The sequence below is a fragment of the Microtus oregoni genome, unplaced genomic scaffold (assembly GCF_018167655.1).
Source record: "Microtus oregoni isolate MIOR12 unplaced genomic scaffold, Mior012 000011F_ref0000422, whole genome shotgun sequence".
Classification (NCBI taxonomy): domain Eukaryota; kingdom Metazoa; phylum Chordata; class Mammalia; order Rodentia; family Cricetidae; genus Microtus; species Microtus oregoni.
Window position 1 is genome coordinate 20184335 of NW_024543070.1, and position 24394 is coordinate 20208728.

Genomic DNA, 24394 nt, shown 5'->3' on the forward strand with positions numbered 1-24394 from the left:
TGCTGTTTGTCTGAGATAAGATCTCACTCTGGAGCTCAGTTGGTCCTGAACTTGCAACACTTGGCCTCTGCCTCCCGAGTGCTGGGTTACAGGTGTGACCCACACAGGAGTGCTGTTGATTTCAGGGCCCACAGAAGGTTCCTAATGTCCCCCACGCCTTGAGAATAACTGCTGTCATGGAATGAGTTGTGGCTTTAAGCCAAATACGTTTAGGTAGAAATCCCGTCCCACGCCTTTCTATGTGGCACTAAGTATGCTGCCTGTAAAATAGAAATAAAATGCCCGCTTCACAGAGCTCTCGTGAAGCTGAAGGTATCTGAAAGCATTTTAACATACTTTCTTAAAACTAGACGGCTAGAATAATTTACTCTTTTTTGTTTTATTGTAATTTGAAATATGAGAGAAAGAATGAGCTAGGTGGGGAAAACATTGTAAAGAACAGAACCTGGCTGGGAGGCAAACAAGTCTGCTGTCTACAAAAATGCCAACCGCTGCTTCCTCCCTGCACGCAGTATAGGTCCACGCCACGCCTCCTGTAGAGGGAAGGAATCTATGTTTGCTCTTTTCCCTCTGGCCTGACCTTCTGGTTTGTTTTAATCAACAGCGCGCAGCAAGCCTGGTACTGTCCAGCTTTGGTCTATGTGCTCTGAGCCCCGACTTACCTTAGAATGAAGTCTCTTGCTGTAGACTTACAAGGTGGGGGAGGGGATGAGCCAGCCCCACCCACTCCAGGTGACTTGTCAACACGTGAGTGAGGTCACCCTGGAGGCTTCAACACAGATGAACAAACACCAGCTGTCCTGAGCCCTGGCCAAATTTAAGGCATGAGCAAGTGGTTGCTGTTGGATGCTGCTAAGTGTGGAGATTGGTGCAGACCAGTAAGTAGTTGGAGCCTTAAAGGTTGAGAAAAGTTCATTCCAAGTTTATCAGGATACATAAATTGTATATGGAAAATACAGCAACTTGAAAAACAAATCATTATCCCCACAATAAAGGGTTTTCCTAGTAAATGAAAGTTAAAAGCCATCCAGGGCTGCTTTGCCTTGCTTGCTTGCCTGACAAGAGATTCCTGAGAAGTGGTCCCTCCAGGTCCCTACTTACTGTACTCTACTGGACCTGTGCTAAAATATTTAATATGATTTGTGTTTTCCATGGAAATCCTTCCGTTCAAAATAGTAAATAAGACAGAGTAGGTTCTCACAGGCCCAGCGGTGGGGACCTTTGCAAGGCTCATTTTCCCTTGGCGCAGGAGCAGGCTGTCCTGAGTGCAGATATCATTCTGTGTGGCTGGCCCAAACCTGCCTTTCTGGTTTGTAATGTCACATTAATCTGCGAAGGTGTTATTACTCATTTGAAGGATCCTTTGTTCTGGTTCAAAGGCCCATTGGTGGTATTTCCAAACCGCTTGTCCTCCTTGGGAGCTGTTCTCTAAGATAATATCCAAGTCTCTACTAGAAACTGTCGTTTCTGCAAAGTTGCTGGTATGGGAACGACCTGTGTCTGTTGGCCGAGTTAGAAGACACAGTTCACAGTCCAGCACTGCCACTGGGAGTTTCTTTGCTAAAAGCAGACGAGTGTCCTGTAACACTTACGGCTTTTCCCTGTTTGCTTAACTGTCTTAGGACTAGTCTTCTTTGTTTTTTAAAATGATGGGATTCTTGTCAGAGGTGTTTTATTGCATGGAAAACATTATACATCTCTATGTATTATATATAACTTAATTTCAGGACTGTGTTTCTTAGAATCTTAGGAATTTCAAGCATAAGATACCGATTTCTTATTGTACCTTTAGAATAGATCAAGTCTCTTAGAATTATATATCACTGAAACAAAGGGAAATTTTTAATAAAAGTGAAGTGAATCGATTTTGCTTCTCTGAGGTAGTAGGGTGGCAGGTAAATCCACACATTTCCTCTTTATTGCCTAAGTCTGACTGGCCAGGGAAAATGGAAGCCTCATAGGATATGAGAGGAAAAGTCTGATGTTTTTATTATAGTTCTGTTTTGCAATTGTGCATCGGCTCTTAGTATTCATTCAGTGAACTTTTAAGGCATTTCGGGATTATAAGATTATTCACAAAGGAAGTGGAATATAGTAGCCAGCACTACCTGCTTCCAAACCATCTAAACTTTAATGCTTCTCAGCTTTTTGGATAAAGGTCAGGTGTAGAACATCTCCACTTTAATAGGAAAGAGAAGTAATAAAGTTATTACTTTAAGTATTAAGTTAAGAGAACTTAATAAAGATCAAGTAAATTTAGAGACAGGCAAAATCAAGAAACTTTGTAAGTCCTATGGATAGAGAGTCATCAAAGCTGAGACCTCCAAAGACAAATGACAGACGCATCCTCCAGAGAAGGAGGGGAACATGGCCATCATCCAGAACACAAGGGCCCCCCAAGGTGTGAAGAACACCTTTTCTGACAGTGGAGTTCTTACTCAGCACTGCTGTGAGAGTCTTGCTGGTGGGGGCCAATTATTAGAGGCAGAATTTTGTTTATCTATTTAGAAACTCCTTAGGCATGTTGCTAAGTGCCGAGGTTATAATTACATCTTCAGTGGCTTCTGGATCTCTCTTAGAAATAGACAGGAAAACTGCAGCGATGCTAACTGCAGTCACACCCAGGCCTTTTCCTTTGCTAAAAAGAAGAAAAGAATCAAGCTTTTCTTCAGTTTCAAATGAAGGTAGCCGTCTGGTTTAGGGCCGAAGGGCTTGTCTTGAGGGCTGGAGGAACTGGGCCTCTGCAGTGGAGTCTCCTGGCCTGTGATATGTCTGACTGCTGCAAGGAAGGGCTAAAGAGGAAATCAGATTAAGACATCCTGAAGAAACTTTAAATGCGAATGAAGTGCCAGTTCACAGCTTACTGCCGTGTTCCTGTCCTGTCCCCATTTACTGCCGCGTCTTTCTTTCTTTCTTTTGTTTAGTTTGTTGTTTGCTTTTGTTTCTCTGTAGCTTTGCAGCCAGTCCTGGCCCTTGCTCTGTAGACCAGGCTGGCTTTGAACTCACAGAGATCCACCTGCCTCTGCCTCCCGATCGCTGGGATTAAAGGTGTGCACCACCACTGCCCAGCTCCCTGCACGGTTTCTTCGCATCCTCTGCAGCAGATGCCAAATGCACAACAGTGTAGCCTCACTGGACAGACAAGGTGATGCCTCACCTCTACTGCTGGACCTGTGGATTTTAAAAATATTTTACACGTGTAATACATGAGAACCGGGTCTCTCCTTGTCTTCCTTCAGAGGTTTCGTTAAGATTTTTTTTGTCACCCCTTATCTTTAATGTCTTGATAACAGACACGGACATCCCTTACTACAGCTCTTTGTACCCCACATCTGCCTCTCTTCTGGTCCCTACTACTAGTTTCCTTTTCCCCATCTCCCAGGGAGTGATAATTTGGGACAGGGTGTAAGCTCAGTTGGTAGGGTGCTTGTTTTTTAGGTTTGAGCCACAGTACCACACGAAGCATCCAGGGTGTGGTAGCACAGGCCTATAATCCTAGCAGTGCATGGGATGGGGGGCTTTTGTGGGGGACCAGAATTTAGAGTCATTTTCAGCTAACATATCAAGTTAAAGGGTAGCCTGGGCTATGCAAGACTGAGGGAGCCAGACATGGGGGAGCAGGCAGGTGGAGAATCCTAGGCAGGCTTGCTGTCACGGAGCTGTACCCCAGAATCCTTACTGGAGGATGGTTTCTTAGGACACACAAGAAAGGAGAATGGAACCCCAGATTCTGGCGCTGACTGGGCTTTGCACTCAGGGCTCGGGGCATGTGTAGACACACCCCTGCTGCTACAGAGGGAATTGGGAGTGGTCCTATTCCTGCTTAGGTCAGGACTACATTCATTGCCTAACACGGGATGCTCTCCTTGTGGCTTCTCTGTGGAGGGTTTTCCGTCTCTGAAGGAAGAAAAATAATCCTGCATATCTTCAGAAGCAGGTTCTGTGGGAACACAAAGCTGTCAGAAGGCTTGGCGGACTGTGTTCTGGCTCTTCGGGAATGATGGTTTTTAAAGACGAATGACTTCCTCATATGTAAGAAAGTCTCATAACTTCCGCATTGAGGTGGCTCCCTGGATCTCTTCCTTTTTTGGGGGGCAGGGTCTCCTTTTGTGTCCTAGGCTGCCCTCAGACTCATGGCAATCTACCTCTGTAAGCCTCCCAAGGGCTATGACTGCAGGCTCGAGCCACTACATCAAGCTTCGAGGCGGTTGTCTAAGTTTGCTTTTGCGTATGCTCTTCATGACTAAGCACGTTAGGCCGTTTCATGCCCTATAAGTAGATTATGCATATGAAAGAGTGCCTAGCATTCCTAGTGGATGTGGGAATATTAAAGTAGTGTTCATAGAGAAAGCTTGACTTATATATTTTTTAAAAAGTCTCCAGTATTTCCTGCATAATTCTTTCCATTTTTGTTCATGAATTGCTTCTTGTTGGCTTGTTTGGGGATAGGATGTCAGGAGCTCCATTTATGCATCCTGTTCTCTATGTCTGTACAGAAGAAAAGACCCAAAGGAGAGATACGGATGGGAGATTAGCCTCACACTCTAGCTTGCTGTAAGCGTTTTGAAGTAACAGGAAAGCTGTTTAGACATATTCCATAGCTCTTGGGGTGGTAAGAGAATACGATTTTTCACTTGGCCAGAGTTTATTTCTTTGTATTTCCTGAAAAACACCAGGAAGCAATAGAAGGTAAGAATTATTGCCCGAGTCATGGGCTGAGGCAGTGATGGATCAAGTAGTAGTTCAGGCTTCGTTGCCATGGATGTATGAGGCCAGGTAAAGCCTGGGTTCCCATCAGGTTGATGTCTGTGGAGCCTATGACATACTTGGTAACTTTTCAATTTTTTTCATAGTGACATAGACCAGAATTAGCTTTAAAAATCCCATGGGTATGCTTAAGATTGCTAGAATAAGTCGTGTTTGTGATGACATTTTTTTATACTCTCACTTGGATTTTATTTAGAACACTATCTTGGCTGTTAGGCCAAGCATCCCTGCTTCCATAGGGCAAGGGAAGGCAGGTGCTGCACTGTTTGGCCATCCCTGACTGGGATGGAATAATGGAAAACCTGCCTTAGGAGTCAATAATCATTCTGTCTTGTTGCAGCTGGGTCCACGACTAGATGCCTCCACTATTGGACACGTCTGACCAAATCATTCTAGGTCCTCGCTCTGTTTGCATCTCTTGTTTTGAGGTCAGAGTCCTTGAGTGAAAACTAGGCCATGTGTCTATGGCCCGGCTTCAGTTACTGGGGGGGGGGGGGTTCTGGTTCCAACCCCCACCAACACACAGTGGGAACTTCTCTCCAGGTAGGGAAGGTGTGCATATTATATACCCAGGACAGAAAACTAAAATGAAAACGTCTTCATTAAGAACATGTAAGTCAGATGGAAGACCAAGAGTCATACAGCCGTCTCTGCTTTCTAAGGAGAACTTGATGAGTAAGCACTTCTTGATTAGAAATGAAAACTCAAAACAAAAAGGCAGAGAAAGCAGACAAAGAGACCTTCTCCTTGAAAGAGGGTACCTTTCAAGGCTGTGTGACATCCATCATGTTTAGTAGTGAGATTTTAGAAGCAGTTCCAATGTACCAGAAAGAGAAGGACGTAGAGCATGCCGTGTTCTCACAGAAGCCAGTAACTGAGGTCCTTGTCAATGCAATAAGAAAAGAGAGGTAATTAATCAGAGGTGTTTTATGAAGGAAGAACAAGAATTCTTTTATTTTAAATTTGGAACAGGGTTTCACTGTGAATTCATGGCTGGCCTGAAACTCTCCATGTAGAGCAGACTGCTCTTGAATCCAGAGAGTAGCCTGTCTCTGCGTAGGGTGTGCATCACCACTCCTGTCCAAGAACAGAATTCTTAGCATTTATTAGTAGAAAATATGGTGATCTCAAAAGACAAGACTGCCACATTTGTTTAATAAGAGTTGAACAGGATGGCTGTGGGTAAAACTAATGTCATCATATGAGCTGTTCCTTAGGACATTAACCAAGCTGTAGCCAATCAGAATGATAACAGCCATATCATTGTAACGACCCAAGAATAAGCCTTGCGAGCTTTCTGTTTCAGCACAACAGATTGCTACAGGTATGGTGGCTTGAGTGTGAACCCTTGACTGCCTCCCGGTGCCGTCCTCAGAGTCCAGGATCACCAAACACAGTATCTGTCTGCTGGCCTCTTAGCTGTGAACTCTGCACAAGAGTCCGCTCTTTTGATTCTGGCTACTGGCAGAAGCTCAGTTTTGCGACTATGGGGTAGTTCTTTCCTTATTGGCTGTCAGCTAGAGGCTGCTTCAGCTCCTGGGGCGCTTACGGAGTGTATTACTTTTCTAGTTATCAGGGTAAAAAAGCCAGAAAAGGCAACTTAAAATGGGAAGGCCGTGCTTCAGAAGAGACGTGGTCTGTCTCATCAGGAAAGGCATGCATGGGATGGCTGGCCACATCACTTCCTTAGTCAGTGCGCTGGTCTAGTTTTGTCCTCGGGAAGAGGGAACCCATCAGTTTGGCCTGTGTACAAGTTTTTGGGGACACTTTCTTGGTTGATGGTTGATGCGGAAGGCCCAGCCAACTGTGGTGGTGCTGACCCTGGGCAGGAGGCCATGGGGTGTATAAGAAATCACTCAGCAGGCCGTGAGCAAGTCAGTAAGCAGCATTTCTCTGTCGTCTCGGTTTTAGTTCCTGCCTTGGCTTCCCTCAGTGATGGAGTGTGATGAGAATGTGCAAGCCTGCTAGAGCCTCTCCTCTCCAAGTTGCTTGTGGTCAGTGTTTAATTACAGAAATAGAAGACAAATGAAGACAGTCAGGAAATGGGGTGGGGTGGGGAGGAGGCTGCTGGTGCACAGCTTTCTCTCCTTCACTCAGTGAAAGACCCAAGTCCTGAACGTATAAGGCTTTGCTCTTCAGTTTAACCTTCCTGACTTCACACTCACAGACACGCCCACGTTTCCTATGGTCATTTTAAATCCAGCCACACACAGCTTCTTAGACCATCCTCTCTGTCTTTCAAGTTGTGCTACAGCGCCGACAGGAAAGGTTTCCCCAGTGCAGCCGCTACAGCTCTGAGGGGAGAGGTCTAGGATACCACAAAGTCACACCGTACAACAAACCTCACACAAGAGATTCATTGGGAAAGACACGAGTGGGTGACTGCCTCTGCTTGGGTGAGAAGCAGCAGGGAACTGAGCAGAGGACAGGCTTATGCAGGGTTTCCTGGAGGCAGAGTTTTCCAGGGTGAAGATGTCCAGGATTGGGATTCGGTGGGATTTCAAGTCTTCTGCTTGGGACAAGCTCAGGCATTGGTGGCATTTTGAGCTCAGGGATTGGTGTTTTTTTTTTGATGCTCACCTTACTAGACCTGGATGGAGGTGGGTGGTCCTTGAACTTCCCACAGGTCAGGGAACCCTGATTGCTTTTTGAGCTGATGAGGGAGGGGGACTTGATCGGGGGAGGGGGAGGGAAATGGAAGGTGGTGGCGGGGAAGAGGCAGAAATCTTTAATAAATAAATAAATTAAAAAAAAGAAAAAAAAAGAATTGGTGGGTGTTCGAAACTTGGAAGTGAGCTTGGACTTTTTACCCGACACAAGTGACAAGGACACTTGGAGTCCTTAAGCACGTGTCTTTCTCTTCTGCTAGAGTAACTGCTTTGTGTGTTGTACACCAACTCACCAGTGGTGATTTCTTTGTCTCATGGTCCCTGTTCCATCTCACACACAGTGACAGGGTTGTGACATTATGTTGAGAGGTTCTGGAGGGGATGACGAGATATCTTTTCTTGGGAAGAGAATTCTATAATTTTGCCACAAAACATAGGTAAAGTTTTTTAAGATTATATGTATAAACATGTCTTAGTTCGTGTTACTATTGTTATGATGAACACCATGACCAAAAACGAGTTGGGAAGGATGGGTTTATTTGTCTTCTGCTTCCATCATATGTAGTCCATCCCTGAAGGAAGTCAGGACAGGTGCTCAAACAGGGCAGGAACCTAGAAGCAAAAAGGGTGTTGCTTACTGGTGCAGCCTTTTTTTTTTTCTTATTTTTTTTCCATTTGATATTTTTTGCTTCTTTGTCAAAAATCAGGTGTTCGAAAATGTGTGGATTGATATGCCTTCCCCCCCCCCCGCCCTTAAATAGAACTCAGGACTATGAGAAATGGGCCCTCCCCCATAAGTCACTATTTTAGAAACCGTGTTATAGGCTTGCCTACAGTCTGTTCTAATGGAGGCATTTTCTAAAAGAAATCGTGCATTTTGAGTAAACAATGGCACAGGTTTTTTTTCCCATTTGGAAGCAAAGTTAGGCCTTGTTCCAAGCACAAAGAATAATTTCCAGATGGAGTGAAGAGTTAATACACTAGATAAAATTGTACATGTATTACGGTATCAGAGGGTCAGCTCGTAAACCGAGTTATGGACTCCCCAGCCCCTGTGCTAGGGAATGCAGTGGACTGGTAAGCCCATGAGCAAGGACAACTTGTTTTTAGTAGAGTCAAGGAAATATAAATAAAACAGTTCCCCTTTGCCACATACCTCCCATCTCAACGCAAGTTTTGGCAAGGATGCGGGCACATGCATTTTCACCGAGTGAATTATAGTTTTAAGTATGATATTCTTCCATTGAGTGATTGCATTTCCAGATGTATATCGCAGAGAAATACATAGGGACACGAGCACCAAGAGGCATTTACTGGAAGTGCCATTGTTATTCTGTCAGAAGCTTCTCAGCAGTGTGTGAGTCCACCATAGAAGGGCTTTTGGCTTTGAGAAAACAGGTTAGTGGACCTTGAGCATGCAGGGGGCAATTTAGTGTAATTTAGAGATTTGGGGGTTTGTAAGAAGGACTATCTTTTCCAAGTGTGTAATTTTATTACTTCATATCGTCATCTATTTTCTAAAAGCCCTGTGGTATACAAGGATTACCTGATACAATTACGCAGCTCGTGGCAATTGTCTAAGAGAAGCTGCAATTGAACAGAAGCCTAGGAAAGAATGACTGCAATGGGGGTTTCGTTCAGTGCTCATGATGAGGCCAGAGAAGAGGAAGGTCAGACTGATGGTGCACACGGCTGTTCTGATAGATCAGTGTCAAGACCAGTGTGGCATGCTGCTTGCTACCTACATGTTTCTTGTATTTGCAAATAATTATGTCTAAGATATTAAGAAGCCTGAACCCAGGGCCTTATTTATACTATGCATGAGTTTTTTTTGGGGGGAGAAGACAGAGTAGCGCATGTGTGTGTGTGCGTGTGTGCGCACTTAAAATGCAACCCCAATAAATGTTTTCTTTTTATCTATATTCATGTGTAAGAGACCAAGTAAAGTATCCTCACAAGGCTTTGCAACACATATTTAGCAGCTTTAATCTATGGATTTAGGCTTAAAAAAATAAAATCTTGGGCTATTGTTTTAATTTTATAGATTTTCTGTTCTATATACCTGTAAGCTTATGTACTGGTGCTTATGGAAATCATTTTTTAAATGAAAGAATTATGGGAATTGTAGCCATCATGATGCTTAACGAATTTATTAAATGTTATTTACATAGAGAGTTATCTTTATTTAAGGAAGCATTTTGGAACTGGAGAGCAGGTGAACTGGGTCCTCCAGAGGACACAGATTCAATTCCCGGAACTCAGGGAGTGGCTTACAGCTCTCTATAGTTCCAATTAGAGGAGATCTGATGCCCCCTCTTTACCTCTGTGGGCAATGGGCACATACAGGAAGCACCGGCAAGCATGCAGAAAAACCACTATACACAGAAAATTGAAAAACAAAGAAACATTTTATCCTGGAGAGAATTTGTAATCCCACAAGGGAAGGGGCTTATATTAACTTGATACTCCTAAAGTTTAAGGTGATTTTTCTAAGACTATTTCTTTAATATGCTGTAATTTATAGCTCAGCTATCTCTGTAGCTGAGGCAAAACCTGGAGAGAATAGTGTGGTCTCGTGCTAAGCTCCTGTGAGGGCTGCTCCTAAAAGATGAGAATTTGATTTTGTCCCATGGAGGAAGACACGACACCTTGTTAAAAAGCAATCTGTGGCTTGTTTTGCAGAAGTCTACAAAAGGTTCCGTTGTCCTTGACCATGTTTTCCGGCACATAAATCTCGTGGAGATAGATTATTTTGGGCTGCGATACTGTGACAGAAGCCATCAGACAGTGAGTACAATCACTTCATGTTACAATTGTCTGTGCGCGCTCTCTCTCTCTCTCTCTCTCTCTCTCTCTGTCTCTCCCACTGTCCCTCTCTCCCCCTTCTCTCTCTCTCACACACACCTTTCTGGGTGTGATTTTAGGCAGTTAGCTTCTTTGGAACTGAAAATGACTTTGGAAATTTCATTCTCGTTTTCTCATGATAATTTCTCTGTAATTTTTCTTCTCACAAAGCCTATAAAGTTGCTGGTTTCACCACTTCTTTTCATGAAAGCAGTTTTGCATTTTACTGGTGGCTTATATGGCTTCCATTTTTGCCACCGTCTTGTAGGCGGGCTTTCCGTGTCCTACTGTTCCCTGTCTCACAGTGTTGGGAGGAGAATCTCTGGAAGGGACATTACTGCCTTATAAGAGTGGAAACGCAAAGAAAGAACATGTGTGTCTCCCACCTCCTGGTGAAGTTTTGAGAGTGGCTGTGGTTGTAATGAAGGAAAGTCAGGAGGTTTCTGTTCTTCAGCCTGGGGGAGGGAGCACAGTAGAGACAGTCTGCCTTTTCCTTCTGATGTCTGCTGTCACAGGTTAGCCCGGGTTACCATCCTGTCTGCTCAGAGGGTAGAGTCGCTGTGCTGTTTGCCACACTGGGAAGACTTTGGAGGTGATAGACTTTGAAGGATGAAAGGATATTTGTTGATTTAGTCTAAGAAAGATTTTAACTTCCTATAGATAAGAACCTTACGCAGAATGCTTGGAGGCTTATCTTAGAAATGCCCCGACTGGCTGTTTATTTCCTGTCCTGCGCAGCCGTGTTGAAATGAAGAGCTTTTCCTCCCCTTTCAGGTCTGCTGGCTCTCCGGTATTTGGGGAGTGAAGTCAGTACAGAGCATGGTCCTCGAGATCCCTTAGGGTGAGAAGAAGCAGGGAACGAGGTGCTGCTGAGGGTGAAGGATGCTGAGCGTTTGGTGTGTTTGTGGCTGGTTTCACAGTCTGTTCTGTTTCTCAGGAGAAACATAGAATCGAGGTAAACATTGGGGTGTCAGGTAGATCATCATAGAAAGAACTGCACTGCATTCTGCTAGGCAAGTGGGCATTACTGCGTGTTATATTACAGGCATAGTCAGAGATTCACTGGCCTCTGTCCCGTATAGGCCACAGGTCGCTGTAGTGGAAGTGGAAACCTGTGCAGAATGGTAAACTGAGGCTTTGGCGGGTTCCCCAGATTGCATTCATATTTTATTAGCAATACATTGTTCTAACAGAGACAAACGCAGTTTTCTGATGGATGCCAGACCTTGCCTGGAAAGACTGGCTGCCTTGCTGAAATTACACAGACCTTATCTTCTCTGAAGGTGATTCAATGACAAGTGCCCTCATATGTGAGAGAGGAAGGCTGGAGAGCAAGGAGAAGATGTTACGATGGAAACAGAGGTTGGAGTGGTGCATTACTAGAAGAGGTCCTTGAGCTAGGGAACGCGGGTGGCTTCCAAAAGCTGGGGAGGAGGCAAGGAAGTGTCTGCCCCCCGAGAGAGCCTCCAGGAGGAGTTCAGCCTGCATGCATTTTTATTTTATCCTAGTAAAATTCATTTTGGACTTACAGCCTCCAGAGTGATAAGGGAATACATTTCTGTTGTTTTAAGCCATCAAGACTATAGCGGTTTGTTACAGCAGCAGAAAGCAAGTCTCGTGGATATATGGAGGAGAGTTTCCATCTTGCTTGCTCAGGAGAAGTGTAAGACTGTAGTGTAGATTTTTCACATTAGGCAGAAGCCTGCACAGCACTGCTAAGCTCCTGTGTAGTGAGATCTCTGGCAGATGAGCAGGGCCCCTTTGTGACTCTGGCTGCACGAGTGTCCCTGGTGCGTGTGAGCAATGTTGCTGCTTCAGCAGCACTTGGGTTCCTTGCTGTGGGGAGGGATGGCGAGATCTGTTGGCCACAGGCACAGTGTTAGAGTTGTAGCATGGTCTTCTTCACTTTAAGCATTAAGAATTTGAAAATAACCAGAGGTTGAAAGGAACCAGGCCAGTTTTTAGGGGTTCAGAGACTCCTGCAAGTGGAGCGTGATGTGGTGAAATGGACAGCCGTCAGGCTCACAGATACCTTTCAGTCCCGTGTCTCTTCCTGATAGGTGGTCAAGTTTCTTAGTTCAATTAACTCTCTCAGAGATCCGCCTGCCTCTGCCTCCCTAAGTGCTGGGATTAAGGTGTGCACCACCACGCCCTGCTCATTTAACTCTTAATATCTGTACTTTCTGTTTCATTTTACTGTCATGAGACACCCGAACCTGAGTAATGAATAAAGAAAAGAGTTATATTTAGCCTACAGTTTGGGTTCAAAGGCATGATGCCGGCGTTTGTTCATCTGGTGAGGACCTCATGGAAGATGGCATAAAGTAGCAGGGCTGTATCTATATGGGAGAGACCCCATGGCAGGAGAAGTGAGAGAGACAAGGAGAAGCCATGCCTTTCTCGTGTATGACAGCTTTCTCTAAAGAGCTAACCAAAGTCTCAGGGGAACTACAGCGCTTCCCTGTGGGGGTAACTCCTTCAGCAGTCTACGTATTCACCACCATTAAAGGTTCTGTGTCACCTCCAAACACTGCCACACCAAGCCACAAGCTTTCCACACGTGCGCTTGGGTGGTAGTTAATTCTGTCCAAACCATAGCAGGAGCCTGCTCTGTGCTGAAAATTAAATGCCCTTGCCCTCAACCCTCTACAGTGTCATGGGGCCAAGGCAGATTTCCATGGAAGATCTCTATAGGTTAGAAGGCATTGAGCATACAGTTGGCCTTTTCTCTGGAAACTAGGGTGAGAGGAAGCAGCGCTCATTCTCTTTCGTAGCGTAGGAAGAAGAACACCGTCTGTAGGGAAGGAGAGAACAAACAAGGTCTAGATTCTTAACTATCCCTGGGAAAATGTAGAGGTGTGTATGATGACATTGAAACCATCGTAAGGATAACTGTGATGCCCAGTGCCACTCCTGGCTAGTACAGCAGTGCTTTGAACTGTGCTGTCTCTCAGTGAGACATTGAGGCCCCTTGCCTAATTACTGTCTCAGAGGCAGAAGTCATAGGTGCTCAGAACTTTTCTCATAGAATTGGAGCTGGCTCTGAGAATCATGCCTCTAGACCTGCTGTCCTCTGACCTCTAGAAAGGGAAAGGTCAGACACAAAGGTAACAGTGGCACATGGGTGTCTTCCTTCAGTGAGCTGTTCCCTGGCGTCACCAAAACAATAGACAATCGGAAATAACTTTCTGAGTCTTTCCGTTCCCAAACACTGTCTTTTCCCCTCCCGTCACAGGGAAGAGTGTCAATGCCCCTGTGCTCAATCTTCTGGCCTCTCCCTTCTTCTGTGATAGCTCTTGCTCCCTTTTCTGCTCTTCCTCTCCATTTCCTGGCAATGTTGGGTTATGCCCAAACATCTCTAATGTAGAAGCCACTTCTGAGATCTCACGTGTTCCTTAACTTCTCTTAGTTAACTTAACATAGTTATTTTTTGTTACATCTTTGCTGTGGAGCTGCCAGAGGCATTCTTAGCCTTACAAAGAACCACGCCTTTCTGCTTCATTGGCCACAGTGACTTATTCTTTCTTGAAATATTTTGTTGTAATGAGAGCACAGATTCCTTGTTTTTCTCTTTTCAGACTTTCTTTTGATGATTCTTATGGCCTCTCTTCCTTTTTCTGTTCCATGAAGCATTGAGTTTGTCTTTCTTGTTTGTTTTTTTTTTGGGGGGGGTACTTGTTTTATATGTGGGCCTTATATGTAATAGGCAAGTACTCTACTCTGCCTCAGCCCCAAATGTTGTCATTCATCAAGATTTTATCCTCGATTCCCCATGTCTGAATGCTGCAGAGGCTCCTGCATGCAATGCTACCTCCAGACGTTCTCATGTTGAATGTGATCTTGTCCACCGAGTGCACTCTGCCCTGAGTAATGACACTATGCTCTGTGTTGCATCCAGATTATGTATTTTACAGTGTATGTGAGCTTTCCCCTGCTGTATATTTTGGGAAATCCCTATAAGGACTGATAATATTGGGAAGGAAAGAAGATTGTCACACTTGCTACACATGGACTTTCCTGTTCGGGGGCATCTTTTGGAACCTGATAGGGGAACAGAGGACAAGGATGAAGTAGGAAAGTCTGTTCAGGGATCCCTCTGACTTTGTGAGGAGCAGCATGTAAGCCGTGTAGTGGCCTGGGGAGAGTGATGTCAGCGGATAAAGGGTGCCTGGGAAAGAAGCCGTGGAAGACTACGTTTCCCTTTAAGGGAAGGAGAGGAACATCCTCATAGGGCTGTGGAGTGCTCATTTCCCCAAGGGTAAATAGGTGTTCTTCCTGGGTAGTGCGTCTGTTCCTGAGACACATTATTGTCTAAAGACAGGTGATCCCTTCCCCTAATTAGTGTCTCGAGCTCAGGTATCCCCAGAGATATCATCATGTGCAAAGACTGTTGAAGGTCGGGGCTGTCTGGCTTTAAACTGCACTCTGCTCCCCAGAGAGCTGTGTGGCGTTGGCGACACTCCCTCACTTCTGCTTCTTTTCTCCATTTGTATAGTGGTGAGCTGATAGTACTGGCTCCCCAGGGTGGCAGTGATCACTGAGGGCATCTCTATGAGTGCCGAGGCTGGTGGTTAAATTGTTAGCCCTTCTTATTCATCGCCTGGATGGCCTTCAGGCACCCAGTGTGCCTTCAAACTAGACACGCCTCGTCCTCTCCCTGAGGTCTTTGTTCTTTCGTGATTCTGAAGGCAGTGAGTTTTTTCAACTACTTAAAAAAAAAATCTTACCTGTGCAGTTGCAAATCTTGGTTTGCCATAAATACTGACATTGTAAAGTCTGTCAAATCGCTCTTAATGAAATCAGTGAATTTATATTTAATTAAAAGTACAATTGCATTGTACTTTTTCTTCTCTCTTTAAGAAGAATATAAAAACATTTATTATAAGCCAGATTTTTTTAGCTCCTACATCTTTACTTGCAGGTGTCAAAGAGTCGCTGGTCTGGTTCAAGGCCTCTGGCTTCTGCTACACTATCATATCAATACTAAAGCCTCACTGGGACTCCTCTTGGATATCCTGTTGCTGCCCTGTGTTGTGGAGATCCTGCAGCTTTGGATCTGCAGGACCAGCCCCTTCACATGCTCTGGCAGATCGTAGATGGGGTGGATGTTGGGATGGGCCAACTCACAGCCCTGGTTTTGGGCCTGGGTGTTGCTAGGTTGGTCAGCCTGCCAGCTCTCCCCCAACTCCCCACCAAGGTGAGCGCTCCAGCATTACCCTGGCTAGCTCACCCTATGCAGCAGTAGGCAGGGGTAGAGCAGGCTCTGCTTTCACACCCTCAGGTCCAGCTCACCCACATCCACACTACCAGGTTCAGCTCGACAGTGTTGCCCAGGCGAGGTGTAGGGCCCTCTTTCCTGTGCGCTGCCGCTGGTAAGTTAGCTCTCTCTCCTGCCACAGGTGGGGCCAGGGGAGGGGAAGGACGTCTCACCCTCACCACCACGTGGGCAGACGAGGAGGGTGGGGCCAGCTTTCCCACTCTCAACACCCTCAGGGCCAGCTCACCTGGACAGTTCTCTATCTTAATACCACCCTGCAAACTCGGGTGCTCCTGAGAGTAAAAGGGACTGCCGTTAATAACTAACCCGGGATAACTGAAATAGCAGGACCTGTGGTCCGTTAGGCTCTCTAGTGCTATTTTTCACCTCTGTCTCACGCGCCATCAGAATGCTGGCAAGGCGCCTGCTGCACGAACCCTCAATCTCTGGAACCCACATAAAGGTGAATAATCAACTCTGCACAGCCGTGTTCCTACCACTACATGGGCTCCATGGCTGGTGCGTCCTCACACAGATCACACACACACACACACACACACGCACACACAATACAAAACTTTAGGTACTAGTAGATTAGTCTGGACTCCTGTGCAAATTTTGAGTGGACTTCTTGTCTTCAGTCTTTACATTTTCCCACTCTTGGTTGCAGTTTTCTTTCAGGAAAGGAACTTCCATGGTGTCTCACTGTGGCTTCTAATTCTTCACTGGAATCCCTAAGAGAAGGTCTCTACTCTTAAACCATGGTCCACAAGGTCCTCCAAGAGGCACAGCCCTGAGTTACTCTTGAGCCCCCTGGCTCACAGTGTGAGCCTGTAGTGCGCCATCCAGGCCCTAGTTCCAGGTGCACGAGCCTGTTGCTCCTCTGCAGCCCCTTACCTGTCCCAGCATGCCTCAGGCTAATGCGCTGCCTCCCTGCCTGACCACCTATGCGCTCTTCTCTGTTTTCACCCAGTTAAGCCCTTTTCTCTTACCACCCAAGTCTCTGACTTTTTTTCTTGAAACTTTCCTCCACTGTCCAGGAATGCCTTAAGTCTTTTTATCTCAGGTATTAACAGTGTCTTGTTTGCAAACATCCTGAGGTTGGTTATCACCAGCTGTTGCTGCAGGGTAAGCCTTCTAAGCTCCTTTAGAATGGAGGCTCCTCCCCTCCCACCAGATACCGAGTGCAGGCCTGGTGGAGGGAAGGCCCACTCTTCCTTCTGTGTCTTCATGCTGCCCGTAATTCTTTGTGTTCTTCACCTTGCTTCTTTCACTTAAAACATATTCTCAGTTAAAACATGTTTCACCTTAAGAAAGAAATGGCTTCACCGAGAGATTGGACAGTTAGCTTAGAAATTTATGGAATTACAAGGCGTGCCATATGCGTGATGCTTACTATGTTCTGGTAGCTACTGGGCGCTGCTCAGCAGTTCTTGTCTAGCGACAAGTACACGATTGTGTAATGTGTAATAGAAGAAGGCGTGGCATATGAGGACTTGTGTGGGTCAGGGCCATCTGTAGCCGTAATGACTTTGGACCTTGATTTTCTTAGAAAATGCTTATAATATTGCTTATAATAAAATTTCTATTCCTCTGTAAGTCCCTAAACAGTGTTTAATAAAACAGGAACAGGTGGTATTTTTCTGGAGTGCTTCCTGCTTGGAGAGGGTCTTATCTCCCCTGAGCAGTCTTACAGTAGGAGTTTGGGAGCTAACGTGTGTGGAAGATCCCTGGGAGATGCTGTGGCGGAGCTACCTGGTGGGCGTCATGCGTTCCTCCCTGTAGCTCCCGGGACAGCAGAGGTGGTTTGATTGATCCTGAGTTTCTTCATGTGTTGGTGTTGACGGAACTTTCTAAATGTGTGGGAGAGGTTTCGCTGGTCTAGAGTCTCTTCTGTGACATAGTTCACTTGGCCTAGAGACTGTTCTGTGACATTGCTTGGCCTAGAGACTGTTCTGTGACATTGCTTGGTCTAGAGTCTGTTCTGTGACCTAACTTGGTCTAGAGTGTGTTCTATGACATACTAGGTCTGGAATCTCTTCTGTGACATAGCTTGGTCTAAAGTGATACATTGCTTGGTCTGTGGCATAGCTTGCATCCATTTCCTGGTTCTTGGTTTATTGTATTTGCTGTCAATTCTCAGATGGCTGATCACAGTGGGCGCCAGTGTGTCTTCTGCGGGGCATGCAGGATCATCCTGTGCCTATCCGGTGTTGCTTTCCAGGTTTAGGGAAAAGGAGGGACTGAATTCCTGAAATTTCTTTATTAATGACATGCAATGCTCTCATTTTTTTATAAACTCAAACTAGAATAAAAGAAACAGTCAAAGTGATACAAGATCAAAGAAGAGCTATCAGAACTAATTGAAACATCAGTATATACAGAAATATTCAACTGTGTGTGTGTGTGTGTGTGTGTGTGTGTGTGTGAGAGAGAGAGAGAGAGAGAGAGAGAGAGAGAGAGAGAATGTAGATAAAAAGCAAGGTATGGAAGTGTGATAAACATTCTTCTACCAATGAAACAGACATTTGAGAAATTTCTTTAATTTATACTTTATTAATTACATAAAAGGGACATTGCCAGTTTTTTTTTTTAGTGAGCATTTTTATTAAGTTAGACTCATTCCTTCCTAGTTAAATCAGTGTGAGTTATAAAGATAGAATTTCAGGTGTTTGATGGTGGTATATGTGGAAGCAGTGCTTTAAGAGTTAATCATTCTAGTCCCTCCCTCCCTCCCTCCTTCCCCCCTCCTTCCCTCCCTCCGCCCTCCCTCCCCCCTCCCTCCCTTCCTTCCCCCTCCCTCCCCCCTCCCTCCCTTCCTCCCTCCCTCTCCCCTCCTTCCTTCCCTCCCCCCTCCTTCCCTCCCTCCCTCCCTCCCTCTTTTCCTCTTTTAACTATATGTGGTCTCTCTGTGTAGCCTTGGCTGACCTCTAACTTGATAAGCCTGCCTAAGTATACACACCACCACACTTGGCCTACACATTTGATTATCATGGGAGACTTCTTTTAATGCATAGAATCATGACATAAATCTGACAAATTAGCCTTGATTTACCTTTGTTCTGAATCATAAGAGGATTGTATACTCCATGACCTCCATGAATGTTATGTCCTTCATGAACATAATAAATGGGTAGATTGAGGTATGACAATCAAGCCTTCTATTGTATGCTTTCTGCAATATTTCCAATGTTATTTTGTCTTTAATTTACAGGCACTAAATGCTGACCCATCTGTAGAATCTATCCCAGTCCTAAGCTCTGAAGGAACCGTTTAAGGTTGGGCATATTATTGCACAGATGGCCGAGAGTAGCTAATGCCTGCCTGCCTTTAGGAACTGTAAAGCTTGGCATTGCTGCGTGAACTAAAGATGATGATTTACGTTTAGTTTTTTGTTTGTTTGTTTTTCCTTGTAAGAGACACTCAGGTTTCTTTTGGGGGTCAGGATGCTCTCTAGTGGATATTTACTTAGGAAACTTCTTTCTTAAAATTCTGACGTGCTATAGGCTTACTCTGACCATATGTGTGGCCTGGTACTATACTTGCTATTTCTCACCTCTGTTCAATAAAGCAGCAAATATTTCCTTGGCAGCTACTGTGTCTCTACTGTGTATGATGGTAGGGAGCAAGGGACAAGGCCCCTGGTTCCAAGGAGTTTATTTCCAGAAGAGCTAGTCGATGTTCAAGCAGGCGGTGCTGAGAACTTTCGGGTTGGCACCTCACAGTGGCTGGGAATCTGCTGCTGGCCACGCCGAAGAGTCGTCTTTGGGGTGATAAGAGTGGGAGAGCTGTGGTGGACGGAGAGAGCGGAACATTGGCCCTAGAAAGGGCCACTGAAGGGCTGCTGAAGCTAAGAGGGGGTAATGCCAAAGCCGGCTCATCATATGTGTGCGTATACCCTACAGCCTGTGCAGGCTGGATGTTGGGCAGGCGGTGGGAGTGCAAAATGAGGGAGAAAAGGATACGATCTGGTGGACAGGTTGGTTGAGGAGGAGGGAGTTAGTAGTTTCATTTGGGGTATACAGATTTCAAATGTCTTGACTTCCAAGTCCAGTCACGCTAGGGCATGGGCTGGAATCACAGAGAGAGAGTAAATGCGAAAGAGCGGAAGCGCGGCTGCCGTGCGCCGCTGGGATAACTGTGCAGCTCGGCGCTCTCATTTGACACAACTGGGCAGTGTAGTTCTAAGCAGGGGCCCCAAGGCCAGGGTGACTTCTCAGCCCACCCCAGGCTGGATCTGGTTCCTCTGTGGTCAGTTACTCGGCCAACTGAACTGCATCAGCTTTCAGGTGCTAGGACAGAGTTGGGACAAACCCCGCCTTAAAGACCTGTGCTTGCTAAATTCCTGCAGTTTGAAAGCTGGTTGGTTTCCCCCAGTGTTACTTGGCTTCCTCATATCATAGCATCCAGGGCCCAGACTCCAAAAGAACAGAGGGAACGAGGACTGGATGCGACCACAGAGGGATGACTTCTGCCATAGTCTATTCATTTGAAGAGGCCGACCAGTGTTTTTACGAGAAGAAACCAGACAGCCCTTGATGATAGTGTTGGTGAATTTTACGGACAGTTTTGTAGAGATTTGTGTGTATGCATGTATCTGCATCATGTGCCTGGTGTCCCTGGAGACCAGATGAGACCATTGGATCCCTTGAAGCAGAAGTCATAGGTGGTTGTGAGCCTCCATGTGGGTGCCAGGAACTGACCCCAGTCCTCTTCAAAACCAGTACGTGTCTTAACTTCTGAGCCATCTCTCCAGCTTTTAAAGACACGTTTTTAAACATTAGATTTTATTCTTTATTCAAAAATTGTATTTTTTTCCCCTAAATAAAGATATATGTATTCTGCCTGGCTTCTCTAGATTCTCATTTACTATGATAGAAGATTCAGGCTTCAAGTTCAGAGTCTCATGAGATTCGATTCTGGGCAGTTTTCTTCAGATTTTCCTCCTTGAGTATGTGAAGAAATACAACAGCATTGAGCATCATGCCCCACCGCAGTTCAGGGCCTCCATCTGAATCTAGGTGATAAGCAAGGAGGTGAATCCCTGCCATCGTTCAGTTGTGTAACGGTGTGTGTTGTCAGTGGCACCAACTTCCGTATTAGCTCCTCTTCCACTGCTGGGATAGAGCAGAGTGGTCAGCTCATAGAAAGAAGGGTTTATCTGGCTCATGGGTCCAGAAGGACAAGAGAACAAACTAGAATGGCTTTAAATTCCCAAAGCCCGCTCCTAGCAACATACTTCCTCCATTCAGGCCACACTTCCCAAACCTACCCAAATCGTACTGCCAACTGAGGACCAAGTATTCAGGTGTCCAAGATACAAGGAACATTTATTACTCAGATTTTCACAATTTCCATTTATTTATTTTATTTAAAATAATAATAATAATAAATACTTTTTATTAATAGAGACCAAGTCTTACTCTGTAGCCTGGGCTGGCTTCAAACTCATGACAGTCCTGCCTGTCAGCCTCTCAAGTCCTGGGATTACAGATGTGAGCCACCAAGCAGGGCCTGAACATGTCCATTTAGAAGCAGGGCGGCAGTAAAGAAAACCACAAAAATGTAGAAAAGAGAGAAACAGGAGGCAATTACTAACCCATACAGTTTTTAGTTTCTAGTCTTTACATTTTGTTTTTAAAATTCAGAGACAATATTTGTATACACTTACAGGACTCAGTACGACATATTGAAATCCAGCCTGGCCTGGCGCATGTAGCTCTTTCTTGGTCTTAAGTCCCTGGGAGTTGTCCATGGTGTTGGTGGCCGCGCTGGATTGGCTGTGTGGTCTGTTCTCTGGATTTTCTTTCTGCTCCATAGATAAGTAATACATGTTTGCAGCTGAGCGGCATTTCAGTCTGCCTGATGAAGCCTGAAAATACAGACATATTTTTCCCCTTGCTACTCCACTCATGCTGGAGACAGACAGGTATCCCTGTGAGGTCTAGGCGGGCCTTAAACTTGGTTTCCTCCTTCCTCTGTCTCCCCAGTACTGGCTGGAATTACAGGCTGTGCTACCACGTTCATTTGGCATAATTATAAAACAAACAGAAAACTGTCTTTGCAGATTTGCTTCAAGTTCATTTTTAATCAGCTTTCTCAGACAAAGGCCTCACTAACCTGCTGTTCTGGTATCCACACGTAAGTCCATTCTTTCCATCCTTGCAAGGCTGTTGAAGAACACCCTCAGGATTCCTCAGGAAACTTCTGTCATTTGGAAAGGGTCCATGAAGCCTCATATGAAGTCTTTTTGAGGACTTAATAAGGATTTTACAATTACATCTTGTTTTCCTGACAGCTTCTGGATTCAGTCTTTGCCTGGAAGCCGTTTCTTAGTTGTAGCACTGGCTGCCTTCTGATAAGACAGGGAATGAGAAAGTTTTATTTCTGAACTCTAAGTCCTGGCTCTCCTTTATCCTTCAACTTTTTTTCCCCCTTATCTCTCTCCCTCTCCTTGAATTTCATTGTAGGCAGCAAAGTGAAGCCATTGGCGCTTTCTCCAGTCTGCCTGGAAATCTCCCTCTCTGGATCATACAGTTCATTAGGCACCTTATTAAAATTTTTTGTGTTTCCACAGGCAACAGCATTGCTAAGCCCCTGACCCTGTATAATTAGGTTCCTCTCTTCTGCGTCCAAGGGCTTCCTCTTTGCTTTCTCCTCCATGCTCTGGGAACAGCCTTCAAGTCTTCTGACTCCCACCACACTCTTATGTAAGGTGCTTCTTGCTGCTCTACCTGCAAAGTCAAGGGGGAGGTGGAGGCAGCAGGACTGGGATTGGAGAGGCCATTCTGTTTCCATAAGGACTTTGGCTTGAGTGGCCATCCAAAGGGAAACTGCTGGAGGGAGAGTGCTCTCCCTCCAGAAGACTGAACTTCTCTGACCTATGCTTCCAGTAAGTTTCTCTTCCTAACTCCCAAGGTGGGGATTAATGGGGCACAGGGAGCAGGGTGTCATAAAAGCAGCTCTTTAAGGAATCCAGGTAAGCGTGATGCCACTTAGACCTGAGAATGTGGATGAACCTTCATATTTGTTTCTGTTTAGAATATAGAAGCCAAAAGGATTTGCAGATGTGTAGAAGATAAAGAATGAACAGAGTGTCACAAAGTCTTGAACCATTTATGGAGCTTGGAAGATGGCGTTCATCTTTATGTGCACATATGTGCATGTATGCGTGTGTGTGTGTGTGTGTGTGTGTGTGTTTGCTCAAGTAGAAACTTTCTTTTTTTTGATACTCAGACTCTAATGAGCATCCAAGTGGAGATGTAATATTGGCAGAAACATGAAGAGGGATTCTAGTCAGGAAGTGTTAGCCTCAGGCATTTTGGTGTTTCTTGGCTGGGAACCTAAGAAGCAACCAGCAGAGGGATTATGTGGTCAGTGAAGAAAGAGGAGAACCAGAGAGGGGACTATTTGAGAGGTAGAAAGTGAATGTTTTGAGTACATGGGGACACAATATGTGTCTGCAGCATTCTCGGCTGCTCTTTACTCCTACGTACAGTAAACACATAAACACATTGCTTTTCAGTATACCACTACAAGCCACTGTTTATACTGTCAAGGATTTTGTATGAAGTATATGAAGTGCATATAAATTCTTAAAGGTCACTCTCTCGGCACCGCTTCACTGGGGACTGAATTTCATCATGAGTGTTGGGAAAGGACAAATGGCATCCAAGCCACAGCATGCTCCGTGAATGTGGATGTCTTAGCCATTGGGCAGCCCCAGTTTCAATACAGTGCTCCCTTGCGAAGGCTGCGTCGTCGCTGATGTGCTCATCCGTGGAGGAGGGCTGGGGAGATAGTTCCGTGGGTAGAGGGCCCTGACGTGTAAGCAGGAGGACCCGAGTTGGGATCCCAGCATTTATGTACATGCTGGGCAGGTGAGGCTTGCCTGTGACTCCAGGCTGTGGGGCGGAGATAAGCGCATCTCTGGAGTTCATTGGTCAGCTAGCCAAGCCAAGTTAAGGACTTTCAGGTCCAGTGAGAGACCCTGTCTCAAAACACAAGGTGGAACACAAAATTGGGAGGAGGGGAAGGAGTTGGGAAGGAATATGAACAAAATACATAGTATTCATGTGTGAAATTCTCAATGAAAATATTATATACCAAATATATGAAAACCAGGAGAAACAATTGAGAAAGACATCAGATACGGAACTTCGTACTCCACACGCATCCACATAAACACGTGCACCACATACACACACACAGAGACATTGAGACAATTGACATGTATTTTATAACAGTATAAGGTTCTTTGCCCCTCCATACATAAATCTTGAGGATTTTTATCATGAACGTTTGTTCACTGTTTTTTTTTCTTAGTATAGTCATTTGCATTTCCCTTGCAGTGTTCCTTGTGTGTAAGTTTGTCACGTATGCACTCATTTTGTGCACTTTTTTATGGTCTGCATTATAATTCTAGGTACGTACCTAGCTGTGCTTTAAGTTCCTTGAGGCTAGAGGCCCATCTTACTTCCCAGGTCAGTGCCTGGTGACATAGAAAGGTATCAACAGAGGGTGTTCTGTGCGTGCTAAATGGTGTAAAGCCCACCTTCAGAACCTCAGATTGGGGTATTGCACTCAGTAGCAAAGTTATGCATCCTTTTCCTCTTGAGTGTGAGCAGCAGCCTGGTGTGTTCGGTGTGAACAGGCATGTGCTGTGTTTGATTGCTTGCTGATGGCGAGCAGTGGCAGTGGGGTTATACTGTGGCTGCTTTGTTTCCAAGGTCATATCTTTCCCTTGGTTGAACATAAGTGGATTTTGCATTTCAGGATCCTGGCCTGTGGAACCTGGTTGATTATGTTTATTATTTACGTTAGGAGCATTTATCATTGTCTGACCTCCATCACCTCAGCCTTCCATTTTGATAAAATGAGATTTGTGCCTGGCAAGCTGGATGGATGTGTAGTTAGC

The 24394-nt window shown here is 45.2% G+C and overlaps 1 protein-coding gene across 2 annotated transcripts in view; it reads left to right on the forward strand.

Annotated features, from left to right (window-relative positions):
- The window catches only part of LOC121453403 (band 4.1-like protein 4A), a 198043-nt gene that overhangs the window by 79300 nt on the left and 94349 nt on the right, over positions 1 to 24394 (forward strand). For both annotated transcript variants that reach the window (XM_041660152.1, XM_041660153.1), the window contains exon 3: positions 10059 to 10163. In XM_041660152.1, the coding sequence (XP_041516086.1) occupies positions 10059 to 10163 (105 nt within the window). The remainder of the gene's footprint in view (positions 1 to 10058; positions 10164 to 24394) is intronic.